The sequence below is a fragment of the Leuciscus leuciscus genome (genome assembly GCF_965113295.1).
Source record: "Leuciscus leuciscus genome assembly, chromosome: 21".
In the NCBI taxonomy this organism is placed as follows: Eukaryota; Metazoa; Chordata; class Actinopteri; order Cypriniformes; family Leuciscidae; genus Leuciscus; species Leuciscus leuciscus.
The window spans coordinates 28,467,119-28,494,324 of NC_138745.1; the positions used below are offsets into that span (position 1 = coordinate 28,467,119).

At 37.0% G+C, this 27,206-nt stretch overlaps 2 protein-coding genes and 1 long non-coding RNA gene across 6 annotated transcripts in view; 2 read left to right on the forward strand and 1 right to left on the reverse strand.

The window, feature by feature from the left end:
- Window positions 1-1,692, forward strand: part of cyth1b (cytohesin 1b) — a 69,283-nt gene extending 67,591 nt beyond the window's left edge. For all 3 annotated transcript variants that reach the window (XM_082152995.1, XM_082152993.1, XM_082152994.1), the window contains exon 13: window positions 553-1,692. In XM_082152995.1, the coding sequence (XP_082009121.1) occupies window positions 553-631 (79 nt within the window). In that variant the 3' untranslated portion in view covers window positions 632-1,692. The remainder of the gene's footprint in view (window positions 1-552) is intronic.
- Window positions 1,231-27,042, reverse strand: pgs1 (phosphatidylglycerophosphate synthase 1). 2 transcript variants are annotated; one of them, XM_082152985.1, is made up of 11 exons: window positions 26,888-27,042; window positions 24,643-24,844; window positions 24,011-24,088; window positions 23,566-23,662; window positions 20,387-20,576; window positions 19,973-20,151; window positions 13,094-13,509; window positions 12,019-12,094; window positions 8,106-8,254; window positions 7,352-7,515; window positions 1,231-3,860 (listed from the first exon to the last, which is right to left on the reverse strand). In XM_082152985.1, the coding sequence occupies exons 1-10, from the start codon at window positions 27,001-27,003 to the stop codon at window positions 7,396-7,398; spliced, it is 1,623 nt and encodes a 540-aa protein (XP_082009111.1). In that variant the 5' UTR covers window positions 27,004-27,042; the 3' UTR covers window positions 1,231-3,860; window positions 7,352-7,395. The 2 variants fall into 2 exon arrangements, 1 of the variants encoding a protein (XP_082009111.1); XR_014201343.1 differs by lacking the exons at window positions 1,231-3,860; window positions 7,352-7,515 and adding an exon at window positions 8,440-8,530 and having other exon boundaries at window positions 8,129-8,254.
- LOC309485980 lies at window positions 16,561-19,379 on the forward strand. The gene is made up of 2 exons (XR_014201354.1): window positions 16,561-18,514; window positions 18,578-19,379. It is a non-coding gene; the product is annotated as an uncharacterized lncRNA (long non-coding RNA).
- Window positions 27,043-27,206: the final 164 nt, after the last annotated feature.

Below are 27,206 nucleotides of genomic sequence, written 5' to 3' on the forward strand. Positions count from 1 at the left end.
CTGTCCATTTATGTCAGATACTTCAACTGAATCTATTGATTGGTTTTTAATGCATCAATAAAGAACATCAAATACAAAAGATACATTGTCTAAACCTAAACTTAAAATCGTTTTCATTATTTTAAGTAAAGCTGAAATAAAATAAGATTAGATGAAAAACCTGAATACATTTTTTGAACTAATTGAAATAAAACAAGTTTGTTGAAGTACTAACATTACTAAAACTGAACTAAAAATACAGCTAAATATAAAATATAAAAATACAACTAAATAGAAACACTAAAAAATGAAAAGCTAAAAAGAAGTATTTCAAACAACGAACAAAAATCACAAAAGCACAAAACTTGAAAACTGAAAATAAAAAAGCTAATTTAAAATATTAATAAATACTATAATAGTTTAAAAATAATACTAAAATAGCACTTAATTCTCATAATTTTCTGCATGTGATATAATAGCAAAAATAGTTTGTAATGGTGTAAATTTCCTAGATAGCTCAGTAGTGAGCAGGCTATTTTTTTAACCAAAACTTTCCTTTCTCATTCTCTCCAGGTCTGCCATAAGCAGGGACCCTTTCTATGAGATGCTCGCTGCCAGGAAGAAGAAAGCTTCATCTTTGAAGAGACAGTAGAACCGCTCAAGGCTGCATGGATGGATCTCCGCTTCAAGGCCGCGAAGAGGATGTTAAGACATGGACCTGGAAAAGGGGCGAATGATAAACGGAAGCCATAACGCTGGATAGGAGCAATTTTTATCTCAGGAATGACCTTGAGTTTTGAAGGTTGTCAGTGCAGTTGGCTTTCTTGGAGGTTGTCTGACATTTATACGTTTAAATCTCATGAACGAACATTATCGTGCACTCACGTACATTATCATCTCAAATCAGCAGGTCTGACTGAATGTGGCGTCTTATTGACCTTTTCTAAGCTTGCTGAAGACATGACCGTTCCTTTCTGTGCTTTGATACATATAAAATGCTAATTGTGCACCTATTTTTACACTGCTATGTACTGTAAATATCTGGGAGGGTTTTGGCCTTGTTTTGTTTGACTATCTCACTGTTTTTCTAATCATTTCTGATCTGCTGTCATATTTATACTTTTTTTGTTGGCTTGACATTTTGCCAAAGTTTGTCTTTCAGTCTTACTCCATGTAATACGGTCCTAAAACCTGAAGTTGAGTGCTTCTGATTCATGAACATGAAATGAAAATATATTTTTATTTTTATTCTGTTTATTTAGCTTAAACAGTTTTATTTAAAATATCAGGACATTTACATTGTTCACTGATCTCTCATAGGTGGCCTTGAACGACTGTGAAATCCAAAAACATTTCAGTAAGTTTGGTTCATGTTTATTGAACAATGTCAAAAATTAAACTACTGACTTGAGAGTTTATTTTTTACTATGTTTTGTATTTTACCACATTAAATGTATTGGTTAAATTAACTCATGAAGGCCCCCCACAAAAAAACAACTTTTTTTTGGCTTTATATGCACTGATAATTGAGAGAAAACTCTTAAATGCTAATTTATCAATGCTGTAAATATTTAAACATATAGGTTGTTTTATTTTTTGTCAAATATATACTTTGTGCTAAAGTAAACAGGGTGACGAAAAGGTGTAAACCTGTCAAGTTTATTTCACCATTGTAACCTTCTGCTTACAATAAAAAAAAAAGTTTGAGCTTTACACACTTTTTTTTTTTTTTTTTATAAATTATTTTTATTTCTCGCTTTAATTTGTGTGGTTTCACCGCTGGCAAAATGGGCTTTCAATACAACTTGGCTGCCTATGCAGTAGAAAGGCTTTTTTTTCTTTTCTTTCTTGAAATCTGTGCTACCTGATTAAAGAAAACGGAGAAAAGAGGCTGGTGTCTTCCCTTTTGCTTCCAACTTCCAACTCCCACCAAATACCACACTGCTTTAGTAGGAAATTCTTAGCAAACTTTGTCATAATAGTGTCGACTGGTTCCCAGTCTCAAGAATTCAGAGTAAACTTTTAGCGGGAATAAGTTAGTTTTGGTTCCCAGTGAAGGATCCAGCACGTTGTAGGAAATACTTAGCTGCTACAAGGTGGCTAAAGGCTACAGGGAATTGTAAACATGGAGAGAAAACCGCCACAGAAAATCTGAAAAACGTGTTTGTAGGCAACATTTCAAACTGGATGACTACACAAACACAGACAGGAAAAACTGAAAGGAACAGCCGTTTGCACGAAAGCCCTGAAGGCTCGAAGGCTGAAGCTGTCAAATGTTTTGCTGTTAAACGTGAATTTCTCGGTCCAGGGAACACGGAGAATGGGTAAACGTTCTTCATTTACATATATTATCGACATTGCTGATTTTTAACCCGGTTTATATCGTTACAAAGCTACACTTGGAAATAAATTACTAAATTTACTAAAAACAAATGACTTAATTTGAACAACCAGGCAAAATGAGACCAAAAATAAAGGTCACGCATCTGTATTTCACATCAAATAACTCACTCAGACATGACTGTATAAGCCTTTTATTCATAAAAACAATTTATACAATGACAATAAACACTGTGCCTTCATATGGTACTGAATGTTTTTGTCCATTTTGTAAGTTCTTGTGCGTTGGATGATGTGGTTTTAAGGCCTCATCTTTCTCAGGTAGCATCTGTCTGTAAGAGAAACATGCTTTTAAACCGTACCGTTTCCATCTATGTTAGTCGCTCCCAAACAGTAGCAATCATGACATTTAAATCCAGTGAAGTATATATATATATATATATATATATAAAATGCTCTTCCTCCATGCACACTGGAACCAAAATAAAAAAAACTTCGCAAACCGACTCTGATGTTAAAATAATACTGCAATATTCCCTTTAAACAAGTAAAACTCAGTCATGAAGAGCTACAAATTAATACAAAGGTACTCAAATCCATCCCATGCTTAATGTGTAAAGGCTTGTGTAAACGTTAAAGCCTGGTCAGGTTTTGAAGCTCTCCTAAGACCTCTTCTGTACTAATTATTAATGGAAGTCATATTCTCAGTTTCAGTAATCATGTATAACTAGTGAGCATAGTGAGTATTAAACGGATAGTTCACCTAAAAATGAACATTCAGATACTCGCACCTGAACGACTTTCTTGAGTGGAATACTAAAATCTCTCTCATTACATCAATAGTGAATGTTGTCCTTTTGAGTCCCAAGAAGTTCAATTCATGCAGGTTTGGAAAAAGAAAATTTTTCATTTAAATAATTATTAAACTTAAGGCACTCAGCCTTGATGGTTTGGATATTTTCAGCTGAGGTAACCAAGGGTTGCTGAAATGCGCACGGCTCAAACTGCATCACTTTGCATTCCCGAGATCAACTTATTGACCTTATTAATGAAATCAATATTAATTAACTGCTTCTGCCATTTTCAACCAAAATAATGTAGTAAAAAATAAAGTACAACGGAAAGAAATCAGAAATGGAAAGGTTTTTTTGTTTAACAGCATCTTATTAAAGTGACAAAATAATACAAATGGTTTACAGAAAAAAAAAAAAATTAAATTAACTAAAATATGTACATAAATGTTAGATGCACATGGCCAAACGTTCATATCTGCCATGTTGCTTACAGATACGTATCCATCATACCCGCTGTAAATTCTTTGTTCTGGTTTTACATGCATTTTCTCCAAACAATGAGGCTGTTAGATCAAAATGAATGTTAGTAAATATAATAGCACAGAGCTGATTAGTTGAGTGGTCATCATTGGAGCTGCCTGGGACGCTGGCTGAGGCCCACAACGCCAGTCCTCTTCGAAAACCATCAGCAAAACCATCGATATTTGCATGCGCCTCGTGTACAAATAGATGTATTCCCATCTCCATCTGAAAATAAAAATGCAGTTTATACCTGTGATGACAGCTGAATATTCGGCAGCCATTACTGAATGTTTTTGGAAACCATGATTTTTTATTATTTTTTCAGGATTCTCTCATGTATGAAAAGGTATTGAGGTATTGATTTCTTAAAAAAAAAAAATATCTTACTGACCCCAAGCTTATGAACAGTAGTGTGCATGAAAACCTACATAATGCTACAAGTAAAAATTGTATTTGTACATTCTCTAAATAATTTCAATAAGCTGCACAATTTGAGGTATCATTAATGTCAGTAGCACAGGTTAGTACTCAGTATAAGTAGTAATAGTGATGTTTACCTTGAAAAACACCACTATAAAAAAAAAAAAAATCTGTTTTAAGCGTAATATACTTGAATAATCACTAGAGGGCAGAGTGAGAACTACAGAGGACAACCCTGCTTATTGGACTGCAAAACCATATTAAGTCTAATGTAAAGTCTAATAACTTTATATTTTGAGATTAATGATTGAAGTTCATTACATTTTTAGTGACTCGAATTTTCAAAAGTTCAGTTCTCCTGAAGTGTGACTAAGTCACTGAGCATGAGAAATTCAAAACAGATTGCAGAAGAATTCTTCCTGGAAAGTGACACATACACTTTTCTGAATAAAATCTCAAGAATTCTGTTCAAGAATACTAGAGTAGCCAAATTTGGACAATTAAAGGGATGGTTCGGACTCGGAGTAATTTCAACCTAGGGTCCTTTGCACCATGACCTCGAGCCAAACTTTTTGGTTCATGAACACCTGTATGAACCTGACTTCATACATCCATTGAAAATCCCCTTTAAGGCCCATTCACACCAAGAACAATAACCAAAAAAGATAACTATAACAATAACTATATTGCTATATTATCAAAAAAAGGATCAAATTAGCATAAAAGTTTAATTAAACACACAGAAAGGAACACAATTCTGCTGTGCTTTCTGCATGCTAGAGGTCTTTCAACTTTAATTTTTCATATTTACTTAGACAGCCTCATTTTGTTAATACCAGAGGCCAAAGGGAAATAACAATCTTAAATCCTGACATTTAGCAAGTGAGATAGAGCATGTTTGCAATCAAACGGAGGAAAGAGCAGGAATGGTACGGCACGCAGGAAAAACAGCCGTAACGGCCTCCAGATGTTGGCGACGGAGGGCTCGCGGAGGTCAATGCCAGTGCAGCTGAAGTCTGCTGAGCAGTCTGTGCCTTACAGCACTGCAATGACCAGATTCATGCTGTGGTCTGGCCATGCTAGCTCCACGCTGGGCTGTGTGACGAGGATTTGGGTTGAAGGAACCACTGGAGTGACAATGTACATTCTTAAGAACCCACTGTCTGGCAGGCCGAGGTTTTGTATATCCATTTTCGGGGAAAGTCTGACTATACTGAGCGCAAGAGAGCCAAGTCATTTGTTTGGAAGCGGAATAAAATGCTGAATTCTGTTTTTGTTTGCTTAAGGCAACTACCGTCACAGCATTTCATGCGAATGGCTAATATATGCTTCAACATAATGAAATGCACACAATACCCAACACCACCAACCCATCCCAGCTGGAAAACCTGGCTTGAGATGGTAGTCAAACATTACAATTAGGTTTTATTTGTTAACATTAGTTAACGAATACAGTTGTGATCCACACTCGAATTTAGAAATCCTTTTAGTCACTTTATTTCACAGGGGAATAATAAAACATGTTTCGACTCGCAGGCTTATTTCAGTGTGTTGAATGCTCTGATCCCTCCAACCATTATTTAAACAATTATACTGATGTCATCAAAATTGGTCAATGTTAAAAATCACTCACTCAATTAAATGTTCAAAAGCAATTATCCTCATATAATATGGTCTTGTTAAACGCACACACCAATCATTTTCATGAAGCACAATACAATTTTACACTAAGCACAATAATCAAAATAATTAACCAATTAGACAAATTAAAAATCAATATACATCAATCCAGGTAACCACATCAGACCTAATGATTGAAGTCATCAGAAATACATCGTCATTAATCAACACTGCTGTTAGGAGCCAGTGATTTCAATTTATGAATCCAAAATGCTTCTCGCTTTATTTATAAAATCTCCTCTACATGATCCTATTAATTCCTCTATCCCAAAACATTCCAAGTGTTTGATAATGAAGTCTTGGGATCACGTAGAGGTGGTGATGTATGCATTTCTGATGACTTCAATCATTAGGTCTTTCACTGCTATGTATATGACCTGGTTACCTGGATTGATGTATAAGGATTTTTAATTTGTCTAATTGGTTAATTATTTTGATTATTGTGCTTATTTAGCCTTAGAGTAAAATTGTATTGTGCTTCATGAAAATTATCGGTGTGTACATTTAACAATATCATATTATATGATTTTTAACTGACCAATTTTGATGACATCAATATAACTGTTTAAATAGTGGGTGGAGGGATCAGAGCATTCAACACACTGAAGGCGGCCTGGGAGTCGAAACATCGGTTTTATTATTACCCTGTGAAAAATGTGAAATAAAGTGACTAAAAGGATTTCGAATTTTGAGTGCAGAACTGTATTCTTGAAGTAATTAAATAGATTTACGCACCAAAACAGGATACAAGGTGAGACGAGAGACCGAGCGAGCGGTGTAAACGACTCTGTTAACATTAGTTAACTCCATTAGATTAGTTAATATGACCTAAAAATAAACAATACTTCTACGACATTAAATTTAAATTTTAACATTTAATCGTTTATTTTTAAAATCAAAAGTTGCACCTGTTAACATTAATGCAGAAAGATAACATGAGCAATAAACAATTGTTTTTATTTTTCACTTACTAATAAAGATGCTTTAAAAAAAAAGTGTTTGGTTCAAGCAATTCCATTACATTTGCGATGAAACAGAAATGGCATTGGACCTTTTCTTTTCTGAAAGTAACAGACTTTTGAAAAATAAAAAGTGTAGACTAGGGACTTGGTTCTATGTTGATTATATGTTGAGATTTGGGCGTTGCACTCAAAAATGATGAACGGGACGGGGTTTAATCAGATTAAATTATTAGAGTCCTGAATACGGCACAAGAGAGAAGTCACCGGAAGGTCCAGTTATGATATTTTGATTAAACATTATGAACATGTTTTTTTTGGAACAACAGCCCCCCAATAAATCGTTCACAATGAGACGAGGAACACGTATTCAGATGGTAAATAGGGTTCATTCTGACTTTAAAGTGGTCAAGATGGTTTTTGGAGCATGGTCACTGCTAGACCAGCTAATAACCAGCCTGGTTCAACTAATAACCTGCTTGGACCAGATAATAACCAGCTTGGCCTGGCTAATAACCGGCTTCCATGTCCCAAACCGCAGCTACCATCTTAAGATGGATTTTCCAGAAGGAATTACTCACGTCGGAAACTAAAACTAACACTTTAATATGCCTGATCCTCTACAGCAAAGGATGAAAAGGTACGATAGCAACAAACCTGTCATAGGCCTGAGGTGATCGTTATCTCACTGTCTGTTGAACTCAGAAGAAGTTCTTGATGAGGGGAGTAACAAGTTTCACCCACAACTTTACATGGCGGTCCGGCTGATTAAATGTGGAGTTTGACACTTGTGTCGAGCTCTGGTATAACTCCTCCTGCTCCTGGACAAGACAGAAAACAAGATTTCACATAAACCATCTTTTTTTCTTTTTTTATCTCACTATCTCAAGTGTTATGTCATCTCAGTGTTTTTCTCGTAAAGACGAGTATATAACTGATATCAACTGATCGCTTACAATCTGATAAGTGAAGATTACAGGAAACTTAGTTTACAGTCTATAAAAACTGACGGCACTCCCAATTAAGCAGTTGTTTTTATAGCCCCTGTTCCCAATATAGATTAATGGTTCCTTTATATGCAATTATGCAGTTTGAGATTGGAAAGATAATATGACTATAAAATAAAAGATGTAGTGTTACAGAAAATTACAGTATTTAAATCAGCCAGTACTGAATTATTTCATTATATGGTGCCTATCAAAGACTCATAGGGCAACATAAATTGGTCTACATTCAATGACATCTATATGATCGATATGATTTTTTTATGATGTTTCCAGTAAACCCTTACAAAAATGATGAGCCAAGGAAATCATAGGTTGTACCAAGAGCTGTTAAACATCCCAACACAAGATTTATGGGTTATATGACCCCAGTACCCTTAGAAACGGTGCCGTAGAGGAAGCCCAACCTGTTGCAGTTGCATCTGGAGTTCCTCATTCTCTGTTACTATGGCGATCTGAGCCTCAAGATCCCTGTGCACAGAGCGATAGCCGAAATTTGGGGAGCCAATAAGAGTGAGGCAGGGGTGGTCTCTTCCTCCCACATAATACCACAGACCTGTGAAGAGTGAAGAAAAAATGACCAGAAATTGAATTGACCAGACCAGTAATGATGATAAGTGCTTTATATAATGCTTCATTTTACTGAACAATTGTTTACAATGACTCACTCTACTCTAAAAATATTGTAAGTGCCCTCACTTTCAAAATTATGCATTTGTCAGATGCTTCAAAGCAGCTTACAGTGTTTTGTTTTTTCACAGTGTTTTTTCAGTATTTGTTTCCTGTCACATGAGCCATATTTAATTTCCACAGCCAACAATGCACAACTCATCTAAAAAGAAAAAAAGTTATTAAGCCATGTACAGTACACAAATGTGTGTTCTATTAATAGGCAGCAGGCTTTGCTTACCACTTCAAACACCTGCCAATAAATGACAACCACCCTGACCTGAGGTAATGTTCTTGTTGATGGAAGTTGAATATCAGGTAACACAACTGCCGGAAATACTATACAATTCATTTCTTAGGACTTCCTTACGGACACATGCAACAACAATTAGCCTTTATATGAGGCTACACTAACTATGTCAAGTCAAGTCACCTTCATTTATCTAGCGCTTTTAACAATATAGATTGTTTCAAAGCAGCTTTACAGTGATGATAGGAAATTAAAGTAACAGAGATTGTTTTGGCTTTACAGCAGCTCTAGAATAAAGTTATTGTCCAGCTAAAGTTAGTTTTGATTGATTCACTTCCGTCGCAACGACAGAAAACCCTAAAGTTCTCTCTGCACAAACTTTAAAAACGCGAACCTGTGAGAACGCTGATGGTGTACACATGCGTATTACGTGTTTAGTCTATAGGTATGCACGTTTTAATATATATGTGCGCAATCGTGTAGTCCTTCTTTACAAACCAACCCTCAACAAACTACTTGTCTGGCCTTAAAATTTATAATACAGAATTTGTATCGCTTCCGCGTAGCCACGTGAACCGGAATTATCCCAACAATGTTTTATCTGTACAGAGGTAAAGGGAAGGGAAGGCCTTCACAGGGGAGAGACTAGTTGACACTTCAGGACTAACAAGTACATCAGGAATCATGGGAAGTGTTCCCGGTTCCGGCTGACCTTAACTATGCTGCCTAACATTGAATTATAGAAGTCTATAATGTGTTATGTGTACGCTAGGTCAAAGAGATGCGTTTTTTTGTCTAGATTTAAACTGACAGAGCGTGTCTGCTTCCCGGACAATGTTAGGAAGACTGTTCTAAAGTTTTGGTGCTAAATAGGAAAAGGATCTACCGCCAGCAGTCGATTTTGATATTCTAGGTATTATCAACTGGGCGGAATTTTGAGATCGCAATAGTCGTGAAGGACTATAACGCGTTAAGAGCTCGCTCAAGTACTGCAGAGCTAAACCATTTAGTGCTTTGTAAGTAATCAGCAATATTTTAAAATGTATACGATGTTTAATAGGCAGCCAATGCAGTGTTGACAGAACAGGGCTAATATGGTCATACTTCCTGGTTCTGGTAAGAACTCGAGCTGCTGCGTTTTGGACCAGCTGTAGTTTGTTTATTAAGCATGCAGGGCAACCACCCATAATAGCATTACAATAATCTAGCCTTGATGTCATGAACGCATGAACTAATTGTTCCGCATTTGTCAATGAGAGCATATGATGTGATTTAGATATATTTTTAAGATGGAAAAATGCGGTTTTGCAGATACTAGACACGTCACTTTCAAATGAAAGATTATCATCAAAGAGCACACCCAGGTTCCTAACCAACGACGAAGACTTGACAGAGCAGCCATCAAGTGTTAGACAGTATTCTAGATTATTACGTGAGGACGTTTTTTGTCCAATAATTAGAATCTCTTTTTTCAGAATTAAGTAGTAGGAAATGACTAGTCCTCCATTTTTTTACATCAGCTATGCATTCCGTTAATTTTGTGAATTGGTAAGTTACGTCAGGGCGTGAAGAAATATAGAGCCGAGTATCATCAGCATAACAGTGAAAACTGTCCTAGGCTATGTCCTAACCCTAATTCAATTTAATTTCAAACTAATACAAGAAAACACAAATGCAAAACAGTTTTTTCTTCGTCCCATCATGGCATTGGCTATTTCAATTATAACCACTTGTTTGGGGTTTTTGGAGGGAAAAAAACTACTTTTATTCAGCAATGATGCATTAAATGGATAAAAAATGATTTTACTTTCTATTTATCAAAAGAATTAAGCAGCAACTGTTTGCTGCTTAATTCTTTTGATAAATAGAAAGTTAAACAAAGTTTGCAACATTGATAATAATCTATTATCATATAAGACTAATCTCTGAGGGATCATGTGACACTGAAGACTGGAGTAATGATGCTAAAAATTCAACTTTGCCTTTACAGGAATAAATACATTTTAAAATGTATTAAAATAAAATCTATTATTTAAAATTGTAATAATATTTCACAGTTGAAAATTACCAAATTTGATAAAAAAAATCAACTCATCATATATTGTTGAGCATAAAATAAAAAAAAATTGTTGTTCAAAAACATTAAAACACATCTAACTGATACTAACTCCAAACTTCTGAATGGTAGTGTAATGGGTCCGATCAAGTTTTGAACACTTTACTTGGGATGGAGATTATCCCAGCCTTTGACATTAGTAGATCCCATTTTCCAATATTAACCATTAGCATTTCAAATACACTAACACTTTAAGAACACCCAATTTGATTCTAAAAAAATACATTTATTTACTTACTTGATAAATGTTATGAAATGTATGGTGTTGATAACTTTCATGCCTGATTGTGTTATATGCATTGATAACCGTCCTTTTCACATACGAAGTTCTTAAAAGAAAGTTCTTTGAACGTTGAACTTGAATTAATCTCAATGGGGTTTTTTGCCACATGACCCCACTAGAAGTAAACATCCTACTTGCTGGTTGCAACCACTTTTAAATGACTGCCAAAGTGCCAATGGAAAAACAGGCTTTTTAGAGACAGAATTGTGTAGTTACGGCATGACATGCAGTTATCAAACTGTTGGTGAATGGCTTAAAAGAGTCACTGTCTCTTTCCTGAGGTGCGCGGCCAGCGTCAGAATGGCAGCTAATGTTCATTGATTCTCTTTGTAGCTCAGCTGGAGGGACCTCTGCACCCTTCTGTTCCCACTTCAGCTCCACTGTTTACAAGAAATGACGGCATGACAAGGCTTTATCTAATAAGCCAGACTTCTCAACAGGAGCATGAAATTGAATTCCACTGACGCTACTCAGGTTTATCACGCATCTATTTTTCCCCAGACAGCACCATTTTATTCTGTCCCTTCAGGTCAGGGGCCTTTATTAAAGTGTATGAGGAGACTCAGTTAATGCCATATGAATAATCACATCAAATTTACTTTTTTTTTTAAATCAAACCAATAACCACTCCAGGTTACAAACACAACAACAGGTTGAAAAATAACATTGTGGTGATTCAGTTGCTTTTGGCTAGATTTTATTTGTCTTAAAAACATGCTGAAACAGTAAAGCTGAAATAGATTGACATTCAACAGGCCAAAAAAAAAAAAACACGTGGCCAAAGCATACATCTGCCTTACAGAGAAAACATCACATGTGTCTGGCAGCCTCTGTGTCCTGAAGCTGTCCAGGAAGAACTCTGAGGCTATTCAATCAGAGGTGCTGGGAAACCTGCTCTGCACATTAAATTATGAGCTTTCCTGTTACACCCAAGTTTTGGGAACTGGGCTGATCCACTTCAGTTCTGAGAAAAAAAACACAGTTCAGAAAATAAACACGTACCTTTTGCATGAAATGTCCAATCGGGGCGATGGTATTCATGCAAGTGGACACGTCTCTGCTGACCCAGCTGACACACCTGAAATGGACAGGATGCTGAATGTTTCACTTTTAAAACCAACAATGAAAATTAAAGAAAAAAGGTTATAAAACATTAGCAGAAAAGCACCACTCAAATCCTGCTAAATGAGTGCAATTTGAGGCTGCAGCACATCTATAGAACAAGCAACAATAATAAACTGCAAAATTAGGGGTGGGCAACAAAGAAAAAATCTTTGTTCATAACCATATGAATAACTTTATATCAGTTTGTATGCATTAAGTTGATCAAAAGTGACAGTAAAGACATTTAGAAATTTACAAAAGATTTTAATTGATCAAATGAGATGTTTTTGATTAAATAAATACAGCTTTAAAAACTTTAAAAAGGTACATTGTAACTTTTTTTGTCCAAAATGTATACGAGTACATCATGATTCCAAACTGTGTTTTTGTCTTGTCCTGAAATCACTACAGTAAGCCTATAATAAGTGTTTATATTCTGACTATTGAGTAGCCCAGTATCTGCATGACACGTCATATACATGAAGAGAGAAGAAGCTTCGGCTACAATGTTCTTCCACAAAAAGCATGCAGTTTTGTTTATTACCCACAAGAGCACCAACAATTACATGGTGTTCCTTTAAACTTTAGAGCGTCACAAAATACTTTCGTTATTTTAATTTAATAATCCAGAATTAAATACTTTTAGTATTTCGGAGAGTCTGGCATGAGTGCAAAAACAGCTTATTCAAATTGTATTAAATATTATAAAATAGCCAATATATTATATATGACAGTAAGTTCACAATTCTATACTAATGCACCAATTTGTGACGCTGCTGCTTGGCAACGTAAACAACCTATAGGAACATGATTACATCCTGTCCACATTGGACATGGGCGGCATGACTCGACAAACCTAAACTGCACCTTATATAAAAGACAGAGCTGACTACACTGAAGCGTTTATCTCTACCGACACAGGTAAATACACGTCATACTGCCCAGCCCTATGGCAAACTAAAGAAATGCACACCTTATTGTAGAACTGACGGGCGAGATGAACGTAGGCCTCTGGAATTGCTCCTGCTACTCCTTTGGCTCCAAAAAAGCCATTAACCTCAGGGGAGGCCATGAGGATTCGGTAGTCTGCTGCTGCACCCAGCACCAGCTGCATGTAGGTGCGCGTCAGGTTGAAGTAACCCGATGTCAGGTAGATGACAGAGTCTCCACCAGCCTCTATGAGCAGTTGTTTGGTTATTTGTTCATCCAAGTAAATGCCCAGAGGCTTCATTTGCATGAGTGGAAAGATCCAGGTGTCATTTGGCACCATCCCATCTGAATCAGGAACCTCTGGGCATTCAGTCTCCAGCATGCTCTGTCGGACACGGGCCGTATTCACCACCTCCATGATCCGTTTCTGCGCTGATGCAGAAAAATCTGCTCTGTTACCTGTAAAACCACAAGACAGACTTCTTCTGAGAACACTCAAATCGGTTGAAATGCTTATAAATATTGGATACATTTAGGCTGCGTTCCAAAACCTAGTCAGATGCCTATATAAGCAGCATTTCAAGCACAGGGACACAAAAGCTGTTCTAAAACATTGGTTGTGGAAAAATTATAATGTCACATCACTTCGATCCCATAATGCACTGTGGTGAGATCAGCGAAAAAAATCCAAACAAAACGGCAGAAAACGGCATGATAATAAGTTGATTATAACCATATTTCCTTCCCTACTGACAAACACTGAGAAAAATAGATTGACAAAGATACATTTGAATATTTTTATTTGACAGTTGTGTATTTCTTGCTTATTTCACTACTTTTCAAAAGTTGAGTGTCAGTAAGATTTTACAAATGTTTTTGAAGATAGTCTCTGGCTGCATTTATTTGACCAACAATACAGTAAAAACATTGATATTATAAAATATCATTACAGTTTAAAATAACTGGTTGCTATTTTAATATGTTTTAAAATGTACTTATTCATGTGATGGGAAAGCAGAATTTTCAGCATAATTACAGTTTTCAATGTAACATTAATCATCAACATTGAATACAGTTGTGCTGCTTAATATTTTTGTGAAAACTGTTTTATTTATTTATTTATTTAATTCTTTGATTAATATATAAAAATCTAAATAACAATTTATTTGAAATAGTAATGTTTTGTAACATTATAAATGTCTATACTGTCACTTTAATACATAATTACGAATAAAAGGATTACTTTCAAAAAAAGTCAAACAGACCCAAAAGTTTTGAAAGGTGGTGTAAATATCACTGTGCAAGCATAGCAACAAGCCATTGTAAAAGCAAAATGCTTTTCATGAGAAGAGCATTCAAATTAAGTCTCTTATGAGGTTCTATTTCACTAAGTATGGCACAATAACTTTTCAGAAGGTTTTGGAAAGGAGCCTTAAATGTCAATCAAGTCAAAATACCTGAAAGCAAAGATGAGCAGAATCATTCTAGTAAACTGATCATTCTACTGATAATTCTAGTAACATGATCTTAACAGGATGTTTACAGTCACACTCATTTTAACAGGTATGCATGCGAAACAGGTAATTCTCCAATCCAATCCATTATTTCAGGTATTTGTTCATGCGAGATCCTGCAAATGCATGATCAAAACCTCAGAGACGCGGGTCAATAACTGCTGACCGTCTGGAAAGGCGCTCTGTCAAACCCTGGCGCCTCTGCTAGACATAATGTGCCACGGTGAGTCATAGCAAGAGAGATAATCTGTAAATAATGAATTAGCTTCAGTGCAGAACGCTGAATGTTGGTAATGTATGGCAGAAGACGGTGTCTGTGCTTATTTGGTTAACAGGGAGAATGTGCAGCAAGGCCGCTCGGAATATTCTGTTTGTTAAATGCAGAGAATAAGAAATATGTGTGGCTGGTGGAGAACAAATAAATGGCTCTTTGAAGCAGGATAGAGGGGATTTCCCCACGGACTCAAAGCCAGCCACCCCAAGCCTCCAGGCCTCAGAGGTCCAAACACATCCAGTTAACAGGGCCACGAAGTTCAGCGGCTCTTACCGACAGACTGTGGGATCCAGTTACTGGAGATACAGGGGCAGGACTCGACTGCCGACTCAGCGGATAAGCTTCTCAATGGACCGGCGCTCCAGTAAAGGCCCCCATATACCGATTTTTTTACGCTTTTTTTTCATTCTTCGCTTAAGGTTTGGAATACCTTTTCAGCTGTATAGTGTTAGCGAACATCCTGATGCTGCCAAAGCTGCTGAGAGTGGAGTTTAGATGAATATGTACAAAATATGTAAAAATGTGCTCTCTTTCTATCAATAACAAAATAAACAAAAAAATGACGGGGTGAGAAAACGGCAGTTAAGAAAGCATCTGATCATATTTATGTGGGTTTGTTTGCGCAAGCTCTGAAATTCTTCACTCCAGCAAGTCACGTCACATTTATATATCACTTATTGCTTTAAAGCAAGCAGCTTCACATTATTAAACATGAAAAAATTACGTTTATCATGGGCCTTTACTCTTACTAGAAGATGAGGCTTTTGCACTCTCTGCATACAGAATTAGGCCACTGAATTAGGCCAGATTATAGTTGTTAGACGCATCCTCCACAATCCATCAATCCGCCTGCAAGCTAAGAAAGTTGCGTTTGGCATTTTGTGAATGTGTTTAGGCTTTTACCTCATTTGCATAATCCCTCATATTTCAGAAGCTTAAACAACGTATGCACGTGACCGTTATAAGGAATTCTCAGTGAAATCCCCTCTTAAAATATGACAATGTATATGTAAGTAACTTCTGTTTAAAACAGGTCCCTCCCTTAAAAAGCACTTTCCTTTGTAGGTAAGCACCATTTCCTCAATCGTGTTGTCAGGCTTGAGCTGCAGTGCCACGTCAACCACAAGCTGCATAAAGAAGTGTCACCCTGACTGGAGCACGTGCTTTATAGTCTTCTTTTCTAAGAAGTAGATTAGATCTGCTCCGATAAGGATTTTTGGGCCTGATCAATGATTACCGATCACTGGAAGCAGTATTGGCCAATAAGATCACCGATATCAATCACCGAAATAAATTATAGGCCAACTATTCTTAACAACAATGTATTTTAAGTAGGCCTATAAAAAAATAATCATGATGCGAAAGTATCATGAATTGACAACTCCTTATTTATTGGCAAGCAACATTCTCTAGAGGTGATTAGGAACAGCTTAGAGCTTAACAAATATAACAGAACAGTTAACGAAACAGTCTTTATCAACTGAAAGTAATCATTTGTTACTTTCAATACTGCATTGTTTTCACTGAAAAATTTAAGATTTATATTTAGAAATCCTACTGAATCCTACTTGATTTTCTCTTTGTCTTTTCTGGTTTAATAAACATTAATGACACAGACGGCAGTAGGAATATTAGGCTGCTGTCCCTTTAAGGGTTATTGAATGCATGGATCCAATATACTGATAAACATGTGACATATTTCCCAACTGTCACCAAAATATCACCAAGCTGTGTATTTTAACATATTTCTGTGTTGTTATCAGTTTAGGCGTGAACCCGAAGCTCAAAGTTCACTTCAATCACTGATCTAGCTGATTTGGACGTTAGGTTTAGGCTTTTAGGGAGGAACGAAAGAGCACTGCTGTGAAGGAAAGGAATGCACTAAAATAACACAGCGCTAGTTTCTTGCTGTCATTGCAATGTGTCCCCTCTCAGCAAAGACATTGCTAATGTATTGTCCTTTTCAGACACCTGGTAGAACTGCCAGAATGTAGTGAAGCAATCTTAGCTGCGCATAGAAAAATGCGAGTTTTGTGTCATCTGATCGGCCTTTGTAGAGAACACAATCAAACCATATAAAGCTATTATAGGCCGATAACGATCGGCGCCCGATCAATCGGATCACCCTTATTCTCACTCTGATATTGTCCTCATTTTACCGTCATACTTCACTTTTCTCGCTCACGGCTATCAGTCCATCGTTTCCCGTTGACCTCATTGTCTTGACAGACTGTAGCGAGGTCCAAATAGCTCCTTCCCGAACCTATCATCCTCCTGCATCTCTCCTTTCCTACCCTCCCAGCACAGATCATTTACCACCAGAAAGGTGACATCATTGCACTATTTCTGGGATCTGTGACAAACTGTGGGCCCGCTCCACCACAATTATGTCATCGAACGGCGCTGGGTTACGGATATGGACTGAAGCTGAATGGGCATAATCACTCATTCACTGGTTTCGTGCTCCTCACTGAGCCTGGGGACCGTAAGACACACCGAGTCATGGCTGAAGAGCATCACAGAGACCTGAGGCTAGCAAGCAGGCTTTGAGCTTCCTGTTACTCAACATGTTACCACAATGCCGGTGTTACAAGGAAATGAGTGATTTCCCATCATAACCTCTGATTCATGATGCATGTCAGAAGCCACGAGTGTCACTCATTTCTCTTATCAGGAATACTTTCATAGCCAAAAAAATGTTGACGAAGTTGCTTGATCACTTGCATTTAGACAGACTGGCAGCACCTAAACAAGGATGTTTGTAATAAATAATAGATATTCATACCACACAGTCCATTTTAACCAAGGATACACGATGTAGCACTACGCCTTGCGTGCTTAAATTAAGCCATTGACGTTATTTTCAGCACATGTACAGTCGTGCTCAGAATTAATCATACCCCTGGTAAATATGATAAAAAATGGCTGTAAAAAATAAATCTGATTCATTTATCCTTTTGATCTTTCATTAAAAAAATTGGCAAAAATCTAACCTTTCATTGAAATAAAATAATTGAAAGTGGGGGGGTAAATCACATTATGAGATAAATGTTTTTCTCCAAAACACCTTGGCCACAATTATTGATACCCCTAGAAGATTTTATGAATAAAATTATCTTCGAAGTATATTCCCATTAATATTTACCTTTTTTTTAGCACACCAGGGTGACTAGGAACGTGAAATTGTCCAGCTATGACTTCTTGTTTCACAGGAGTTTATATATGAGGAAACACAAAGGCCAAATTCCCTTAATCATCCATCACAATGAGTAAAACCAAAGAATATAGTTCTGATGTGCAGCAAAAGATTGTTGAGCATCACAAAATAGAAAGTGGCTGTAAGAAAATAGCTAAAGAATTGAAAATCCCCATTTTGACCATCAAGGCAATAATTAAGAAGTTATAATAAACTAAAGATGTTACGAATCTGCCAGGAAGAGGACGTGTGTCTATATTGTCTTAATGGACGGTGAGGTTGAAAGTTTGAGTGGCCAAAGACTCTTCAATAATCACAGATGGAGAATTGCAGAGATTAGTTGAGTCTTGGGGTCAGAAAGCCTATAAAAATAAAAATAAAAAAATATATAAAAAAAATCCCTACATCCTCACATGTTGTTTGGGAGGTTTTCAATAAAAATGCTCCTCGCTCATCCAAAAACAAACTCCAGCATATTCAGTTGTCAGACACGACTGGGACTTCAAACGGCACAGGGTTCTGTGGTCAGATGAAAAAAAATAGCTTTTTTGGCAGCAAACACGCTAGATGGCTTTGGTGCACACAAGGATAAAAAGTACCCCATGTGTACAATTTAATATACCATTGGATCTTTAATGTTGTGGGCATATTTTTCTGCTGGAGGTCCTGGACTTCTTGTTCAGATACATGGCATTGTGGATTCTATCAAATATCAACAGATAAAAAATCTAAACCTGACGCCTTCTGCTAGAAGTCTTATAATGGGCCATGGTTGGATCTTCCATCAGGACAACGATCCAAAACAAACATCAAAATCAACACGACCTGATGAGTGGAGTGAACTGAAGAGAAGAAGCGCCAACATGGATCTGGGAATCTGAAGGATCTGGAGAGATTCTGTATGGAGGAATGGTCTCTGATCTCTTGTCAGGTGTTCTCCAAACTCATCAGGCATTATAGAAGAAGACTCAGAGCAGTTATCTTGGCAAAAGGAGATTGCAAAAAGGTATTTAATAAAAGGATATCAATAATTGTGGCCAACGTGTTTTGGGGAAAAACATTTATTTCATAATGTGATTTCCCCCCCAATTTCAATTCTTTTACTTAAATGAAAGGTTAGGATTTTGCCAATTTTTTGAATGAAAGATCAAAAGGATAAACGATGCAGATTTATTTTTTACAGCCATTTTTTATCATATTTACCAGGGGTATGATTCATTCTGAGCACGACTGTATATGCAAACAAGCAGCATTTAAAAGAAAATTAGGTAGACAGGAAACAAAATTTCTTAACCAGTTTTTTGTGTGATAAATTAAAGAATGTTCATACTGCCAAAATCACACACATTTTTTTTACTCTTACATAAAATTCATTTTCCTGTCTGCCTAATTTGAAGTAGTAGAATAATAATATTTTTTGTATTTACAAATATGAATCTTCCTGTTATATGGCAATAAATCTGCATACTGTATAAATTATACTTTTATTTTGTGATAATGTAAAAAAATATTCATATGATACATATTTTATAATACGTATAATTAGAATATTTCTCCAGTTAACTGGTCTAAGGCATTAAATTAGCATATTTTGGATATTGTCAGCAGTAATTAATCATAACCAGGCATATCTCTTTATGAGTGGTGTAATCAAGTGCACTTTTAGAGCAATGTTATACAGTTTCACTAAAGTAGGCCAGATAGCTGCCACAGTCTATCGCTCAGAATTGGCCTTCAAGCTAAGAAAGTTGTGTGAATTGCATTCAGCATTTTTTTTTGAAAAGGCTTTACCTCATTTGCATAATTCCTCAGGAGCGTTCAAGTTAATGCTAAGGAACTCTCAGTGAACTCCCCTCTCATTGTCCTAAAGCATGCCATTTTACATTTAAGGAAGTAGCGTCTGTTTTAAACAGGTCCCTCCCTTTGAAAAGCACTTGCCTTTGTAAGGATGCACCATTCCCTCCATCATGTGCACACTGTTGTCAGGCTGGAGCTGCAGTGAAACGTCGCCAACGGCTCCCACGAGTTCAGCAAAAAAATCCACCACCTCCTCGCAGTCCTCCAGAAGTACATAACGATCCTGACGATTGGTGAAGTAGGAGTCGCTCAGATTGGCCCTGTATGAGATGATATCATACTCAGAGTGGGCAACAAACGTACCCTCCTCCACTGAGCTCCACACAGTCTACAAACAAACCCGGAACCATGAAGAGCAAAAGCTGTGGGAATATTTTGTCAGAGAGACATGTGGGTATTTACATTGCAAGCATATTTCAGTTAGTCAGACATGACAGATGACACGTGTACATGTGTAGTATCCACTTTTGCAGTGGTGTATGAATGTATACATACCCACTGATGATGAGACTATTGTCAAAAAGGTATGCCTTGATGTGCTGCACCCCGATGGTTTCATTGAAGCGTTCGGGCACTAGAAGACGCAACAGTCCCCGCAGGTCTGGTGTGTGGTACAGGGACACTCTCATCTGATCGGGGAAACGCTGGAGCAGCGGCAGTAACATTGTGCGGGAATTGTGCTTACCTGTAGACGCAAAAGCAATAAACAGGGACATTTTAATGAATCAGTGCACACACTAAAGTAATTACACTAAAGGGACATGCACTGAAAACTACAGATACTGATATGTGTCACCTGCTTTCTTAATTGAACTTTTGTCATTAAAATAGATTACTGTTTTGATCATGTTTTAAATTAGCAACGTTTAAAAATGCATGCATTGAGGTATACTAGTTAGTTTATTGCTGCATCAAATAATTTCTACTGAACATTGATTGGATCCATTCAACGGGCCAACATAAATACATAAACATAAACAAATACAACAGAACAAAGATGCATATGAAATAAACAGGGTGGGTCTAACAGTAGCTTTCCTGGCGCGCGCTTTGGATGTGTGCACAAACAAAACTTCTGACACAGCGAGTAGAACTGAGTTCTCTATCACTTCTTCTTGCTCTTGAATATTTAAATTCGCAAGATTTAAAAACATGTGCGAAAGGATAAATATTCGTGAAGATAAAGCACTGGCCCGATCGGAACAGACACAGTTCCGTCAATTGTCCCGAGCGTTGTTCACGCTGGCCCCGGGCAGTCTGTATTGTCGAGCTCTGCTGTATTTTGTACCGATTTAATTTAATTTTAGCAAGTATGTTGGAAAAGTTGGATTATGCAAGACAACTCGGTGCCTTCACGCAGTTAATAAACTTTGATAAATTGGTGCATCTCAAATTTTTTCTATTAATTCTATAATCTAGTTATATAGTATTATGTCTTTTTACATTTGTATTGTAAGTGTTGTAGTAATACTGGGAAAAAAATTGCCCTTTGGGGACAAATAAAAGTTAAAGGTAAGCAAGACGTGCTTAGCAAGTTGTCACACTCAAACAATCAATGAATAACCATGGAAACTAACCGAAAACAAGGAAACAACTGAAACATGTGACAATCTCCCCCAAAACAGAAACAAAAACAGATAACCTGTAACACAAGTCAGTCCTTCACTCGCATCACTACCGAACTGTGATGCCAAAGACAGTAGACTCTTTTGTTCAAGATTCAAGATTGTTTCGCTCAAGATTCTTTTGAACTTTCTAATCAAAGGATCTTTTGATTATGATTCCACAAAAAAATTAAGCAGCACAACTTTTTTTCAATATTCGTAAAAAAAAAAAATCCTTGACCACTTGGAGCACTCCTATTGGTAGTCGTGACATCGCGTCACAGCTCATTTGCATAGAAGCACAGCGGTATTTCAAATGCATTGCCAACGGTTGCTGTCGCTCATGCCAGAAATTGCCAACTCACATTTAAAAAAAAGAAGAATAAACTTAGGTCTCTCAGAGAGTGAATGCCCTGTTTATTCTCATAATAAGAGTCATTTTCATGAGATCAAGTAGAATCTAAACCATACAATGAAGGTAAATGCTGCAATATGATGCCTCAGTTACCATGATATATTAGGTTATGAATTCTGACAACATCATTGGGTCAGTTCAACAGCACATTGAAAGCAATGGAATGACTAACAGCTCCTTTTAAGTAGTTTGTGAGGTAAAAGAAAATAAAAAACAGGGTGGCGGTCTGAACAAGCAACCTACAATTATGAAAGCTGGAAATCTTCCAAAATCACACCCACGCTGTTGTTATATTCGAATAGACATGTTGCACGCATGTTAGTCAGTGTTCACAGAGGGAAACGAACATTAGCAGGGGGTTTTCTTTATGCATTATTTCCTGATAGTTTCATAGGAATGTGATCAAAAAAGATCAAGCTATGACTTTTAAGAGGAAATAAAAGAACAAAATAGAGGGAAGTTCACAAATGAGTGAGTGAGTGTGTGCGAAGCTTTGTTCACAGTGCAGAAATTCTCATCTGACTTTGAAATCCGATCTTTGGGAATGATTGTCCTCACTGTCATTTATACGTGATGAAATCATATCCACATGTTCAGTGTTGTCAATATACATATAGTAATGACTTCATAACATATTAGACATATCAGACATATCAGATACATTACTGTATTTTACAGAATCATACATATGATGTGCCTGATATCACTCAATCTTTCACAATTCATTACAACGTGATTTTAAATGAGTGAATTGAATACCACATAATGTGATTTAGATCGTATTGGATCAGGCTCTCACTTGTTTTTGCTGTTCAGACTACAACTACTCCAAGCATTTGGGCTGGTTATGCCAGTTGCTGTCTGTCCAAACAAAGCCTGAGAGTGTGTGTGTGTGTGTGTGTGTGAGACAGTAGCCCCTTTCACACATACAGTCTTTACTGGTAAATTACCGTTAAGAGATCATGTGTGAACAGGACCTTTTCAAAATGACCTGTAAATCGGTTCTGGCAGTTTACCAGCATGATAAATGGTAACATTACCAGTAAATTACCAGCATGATGGTGTGTGAAGAAAGAATGAAGATTACCGGTATGAGCATGTCCGAGCTCAGAACGCACTGACATAATACGTTTGTTTTGGGCCAATCATAAAGCTCCGTTGGAGCTGTTTACGTTAAGTTCTGCTGCTCTTAACATGCAGATGTCTGAGCACTGCAACGCTTCTCGCGCTCGAGACCCTGCCTTCTTTTTCATTCATCAGCACTGCAGCTCTGCAGTTATTGCATACTACAGTATAATAACTGCAATACTACAGTAAATATAGGTCTCATGTTTTTAAGAGCCAAACCGCGTTCTGTGTGATCATCCACTTGCGTCTGTCACTCTGTCTGTAACTGAAGTGCTTCTCCTCATCCAGGTAGATGAATAAAACGGCTCAGCATTTAAAGGTAATTTCCAATGACTGACATCACAGAGTTTATGGGTATTTTGGTACTGATGTGTGAATGATACCTTTCCGGTAAAAAGACAGAACGCCGTAGCTTGTGTGAACTGCACATTTGTGTATTTACTGGAAAGTCGTTGTGGTAATTTTACGGTAATTGAACGGGATTGCTGTGTGAAAGGGGCTAGTGTGTGAAAGAGACAGAAACAGACCTCTTGAGCCTCTGGTATAATCCAGCAGAAAAGACACTTTGAGATCAGGTGCATGATCTTCCTGTGAGCGCGCTAATGCCTCTTCCATGCAATCAACCTTCAAAAAAAATTAGACAGTCACTAAAAGAAGCCTCTAATTATTGAATCCATGTTAGAATTTTTAACCATATACGAAGGTTAATCAATATTTTCCTTTTTGATTCTTTTTCTGTTGCAGGAACGTTATGGCTTGGCTGGTTTTGCATGCTGATTCGAACAAGGAAATGTTACCTTACTGATATTCTTGCTTAACAAATTAGTTATTCTCTTGAACTTACAAGGTTAAAACAGAGGATGATAAATGCCAAACATTACTTCCTCTTTTGTAATATTTTCAATGAGAAACTGCACAAAGACAGGCTTTTCTTTATCAGTGACAGTAAATGTGTGCAGACAGGTTACATACCAGGTCTTGCTCAAGTGGTCCTGTACCCAGGTACAGTGATGCCATCACCACACGCCTCTTGGCTGTCTTGATACGAGCCTGGGCAAACAGAACAACAAACTTAATGAGTTAAAGCTTTTTTTGTTGTTGAGCAATATTACAATCAAAACTATACAAGATCTTTCATCATTTTATTGCTTTTTATTACTTTTAATGTTCAAAATAAAACAAACTGATAGCAAGAGACACATTATGACATCTAGAACTTCTCGTAAGTATCATCCACACTATATTTTACAATGTTATGATATAAATATGACTATAAACAGAAAGGCACTAATTGGAGTAAGATCATATCTGTTGGTCATAAGACATTAAAGCCAAAGTCAAGTCACCTTTATTTATATAGCACTTTATACAATAAAGTGTTTAAAAAAACAAAAAACAAAACAACTTTACAGTCATAACAGGAAAATGATGATTCAGTGATGCAAACAGAATTCAATTCTGCTGTTTAGCTGAGGTCAGTTCAGTGTTGAACACAGGATTTCTTTTTACAACCTTATAGTCCTATTTACTGACTATATGGTTCTCTGAAGGTGCAATTGCTTGACTTTCACCCAGCATATACACACACACACTCGCTAGCATACCTTCATAGCTTGATAAAACTCATCAGGTGAGTGAAGGATGTGTATGTGGCCCCCAGGGACCCTGAAAGCAGGCACATGATCAGCCATCCAGTGGAAGCGAGAGTGGAGGCCCTCGACACCAGTGAAGCCTGGAGGTCTGGAGGAGGCCAGGGGGGCTGAGTCCGCCTCTGCCAGAAGAGGGGCCAAGAGCAGCACAGCGGACCTACAGGATGACAGGAAGTGCAACCTTTTAATCAGAATCCAAGAGCAAGGCTGGCAGAACTCTTCAACTGTACACAATGCACTGCAGTGTTTCAGTTTACAGTATTAGTAAATATTGTATAATCTGGTGGCTGAACAGTGATACTGAACTCCATGCTTGGTTTTTGTTTCCTGTTGGCTCCCAAACAACTTTTTCCGGCAAAAGTGTGCGAATAAACTCCCCACAGGTAGTTACTACACACTACTGTTCAAAAGTTTGGGGTCAGTAAGACTTTTTTAATGTTTTTGAAAGAAGTCTCTTATGCTCACAAAGGCTGCATTTATTTGATTAAAACTACTGTAAAATGCCAATATTGTCTAATATTATTACAAATCAAAATACCTTTTAAAATTATTATTTTTCCTGCAAAGGCAAAGCTGAATTTTCAGCATCATTACTCCAGTCTTCAGTGTCACATGATCCTTGAGAAATCATCATTCTAATATGCTGATTTGGTGCTCATTTCTTATTGTCAATGTTGAAAACAGTTATGCTGCTTAATATTTTAATAGAATAGAAAAGTAAAAAAAAAACAGCAAAAAAAATGAATGTTATTTTTTGTACTTTATTTTCTTAGCTGTTATTTGGACAAAAAAAAACAACACACAAAAAAAAATATATATATATACACAACACAAAATAATAAAAATATTGGCGACAAATATTGTTGTGCCCTGGTCTGTCACATCTGGCAAAACAGTGAATAAAACTGCAATGACAAGTAACAAATAGAAGTTTCAATATTTCATTAGCATATGCAGTTACAGTTACAATGTGGACCATTTTATGCAATATCTTTTGTTATTTTAAAAACAATAATTAAACAGCTCTCCTTTTCTCAAAACTTGATTTCAAACTCCTCAGTCAGGACAGAGCCCTAAATCCAGCTCCAAATGCAACAGTGTTCAGAAGACACAAAGGCAGTAATATGGTCTGTATGACACAGCATGAAGTCTCAAACGGCAACCCTTCACTCAGATCTACTGCCAAACACCAAGGTCACGTCGAGTTCTCTACGACCCAGACGGTGCTTTTCCTCACAGAACCCAGAGTCTCACCGCACATTACAGTAGATCTCACATAACTCCTGAGAAAACGAAAAGAAAAGAGGCGCCTTTGAGAGCGCCGTGACCCTGTGGAGACTGAGTGTAAAACAATGTGAAGGTCAATAGTGAGTCTACACAAATTAACTATCTGTGTTTCTCATACGCATCAACCCTGCTTCAAAAACCCGCATAGATCTGCCCTAACAAGTGAAGATATTCAGGGAAAGGCCTCTAATACGATCAGGCTGAAAAGTGATTTGATTAAAGTGACCTTTACAGAAGAATGCCAGCAGTAAATGGCTGCTTTGTAAACCAGAGCTTTTAAGTTTTCTAGAATGAACCTCTTTCATTGCTATGCACATCACATAACAGCAGTTTAACAAGAATATTTGATCAACCTTGGACTACATGCTTCTGTCAGAAAAAGAACATGAACAAGTGTCCATATTTACATTCAGAATATCGTGAAAAATAAAATATTTGACAGCTGCCAGATCAGACATGCCTGAAACAGATAACATTGCTGTAATAACAGCTGACAAACCCTGATCCTTGGTTTATTTGGTAAGGGGATAACTATCATCACACTAACCAGTGTGCAGTTTGACAGCTCATTAAAGGATTACGAAAAAAATCCTTCCATTCACTTCAATTGGATTTTTTTGGGTGAACTATAGCTTTAAAAACACAATGACATGTCACTGGACATAATGATGGTTACTGGAAATAAGCTGTAATGCACAATAGCAGAGCAAAATCAGCAACCATCTTTATTGTTCTATTGTTTATAGCACATATCATCAAAATCATCTTGATAACTGTAGCTCAACACATGGACGTAAGTCAGATCTCTCCCTTATACAACCACAAGCTAACATTAGCCAAACACGCGATTTAACATTACGCGATTTCTATCGTCTGTCTTTATGTAATCCATAATGCGATCGCTATCATTTACCCTCTCCTTCGATCATGTGTCCTGAAAAATCGGTCTGTTATCCTCGTGAAAACCCAGGAGAATGCAGGAGTATATGCAGAGAACACAAGTCTTTTCCATGTCATGGGCGCCGCCATGTTTTCACAGGACTTTGAATGTCGAAACTTTATCGAAACTCAGGATAACCTGGCGCGACAAACTTGAACACGACACAAGAAGCCTGTAGTGTAAACAAGTTCGCTCATTAAAACGAGAGGACTTCCAGGTATGCACAATAACAATTCTTCTACAATGCATTTGAATTGCTTGTGCAGTTTTTAGGAGTGCATTTTTTTCACAT

Bases quoted from the DNA above. Each gene is read 5' to 3' on its own strand.
- pgs1 (XM_082152985.1), bottom strand. From the start codon at position 27,003: ATGGCGGCGCCCATGACATGGAAAAGACTTGTGTTCTCTGCATATACT. The intron at 24,845-26,887 runs GTAAATGATAGC...GTCATCCTGTAG, and splicing joins ACACATGATCGAAGGAGAGG to GTCCGCTGTGCTGCTCTTGG. The intron at 23,663-24,010 runs GTATGTAACCTG...TTTTTTTTGAAG, and splicing joins GACCACTTGAGCAAGACCTG to GTTGATTGCATGGAAGAGGC.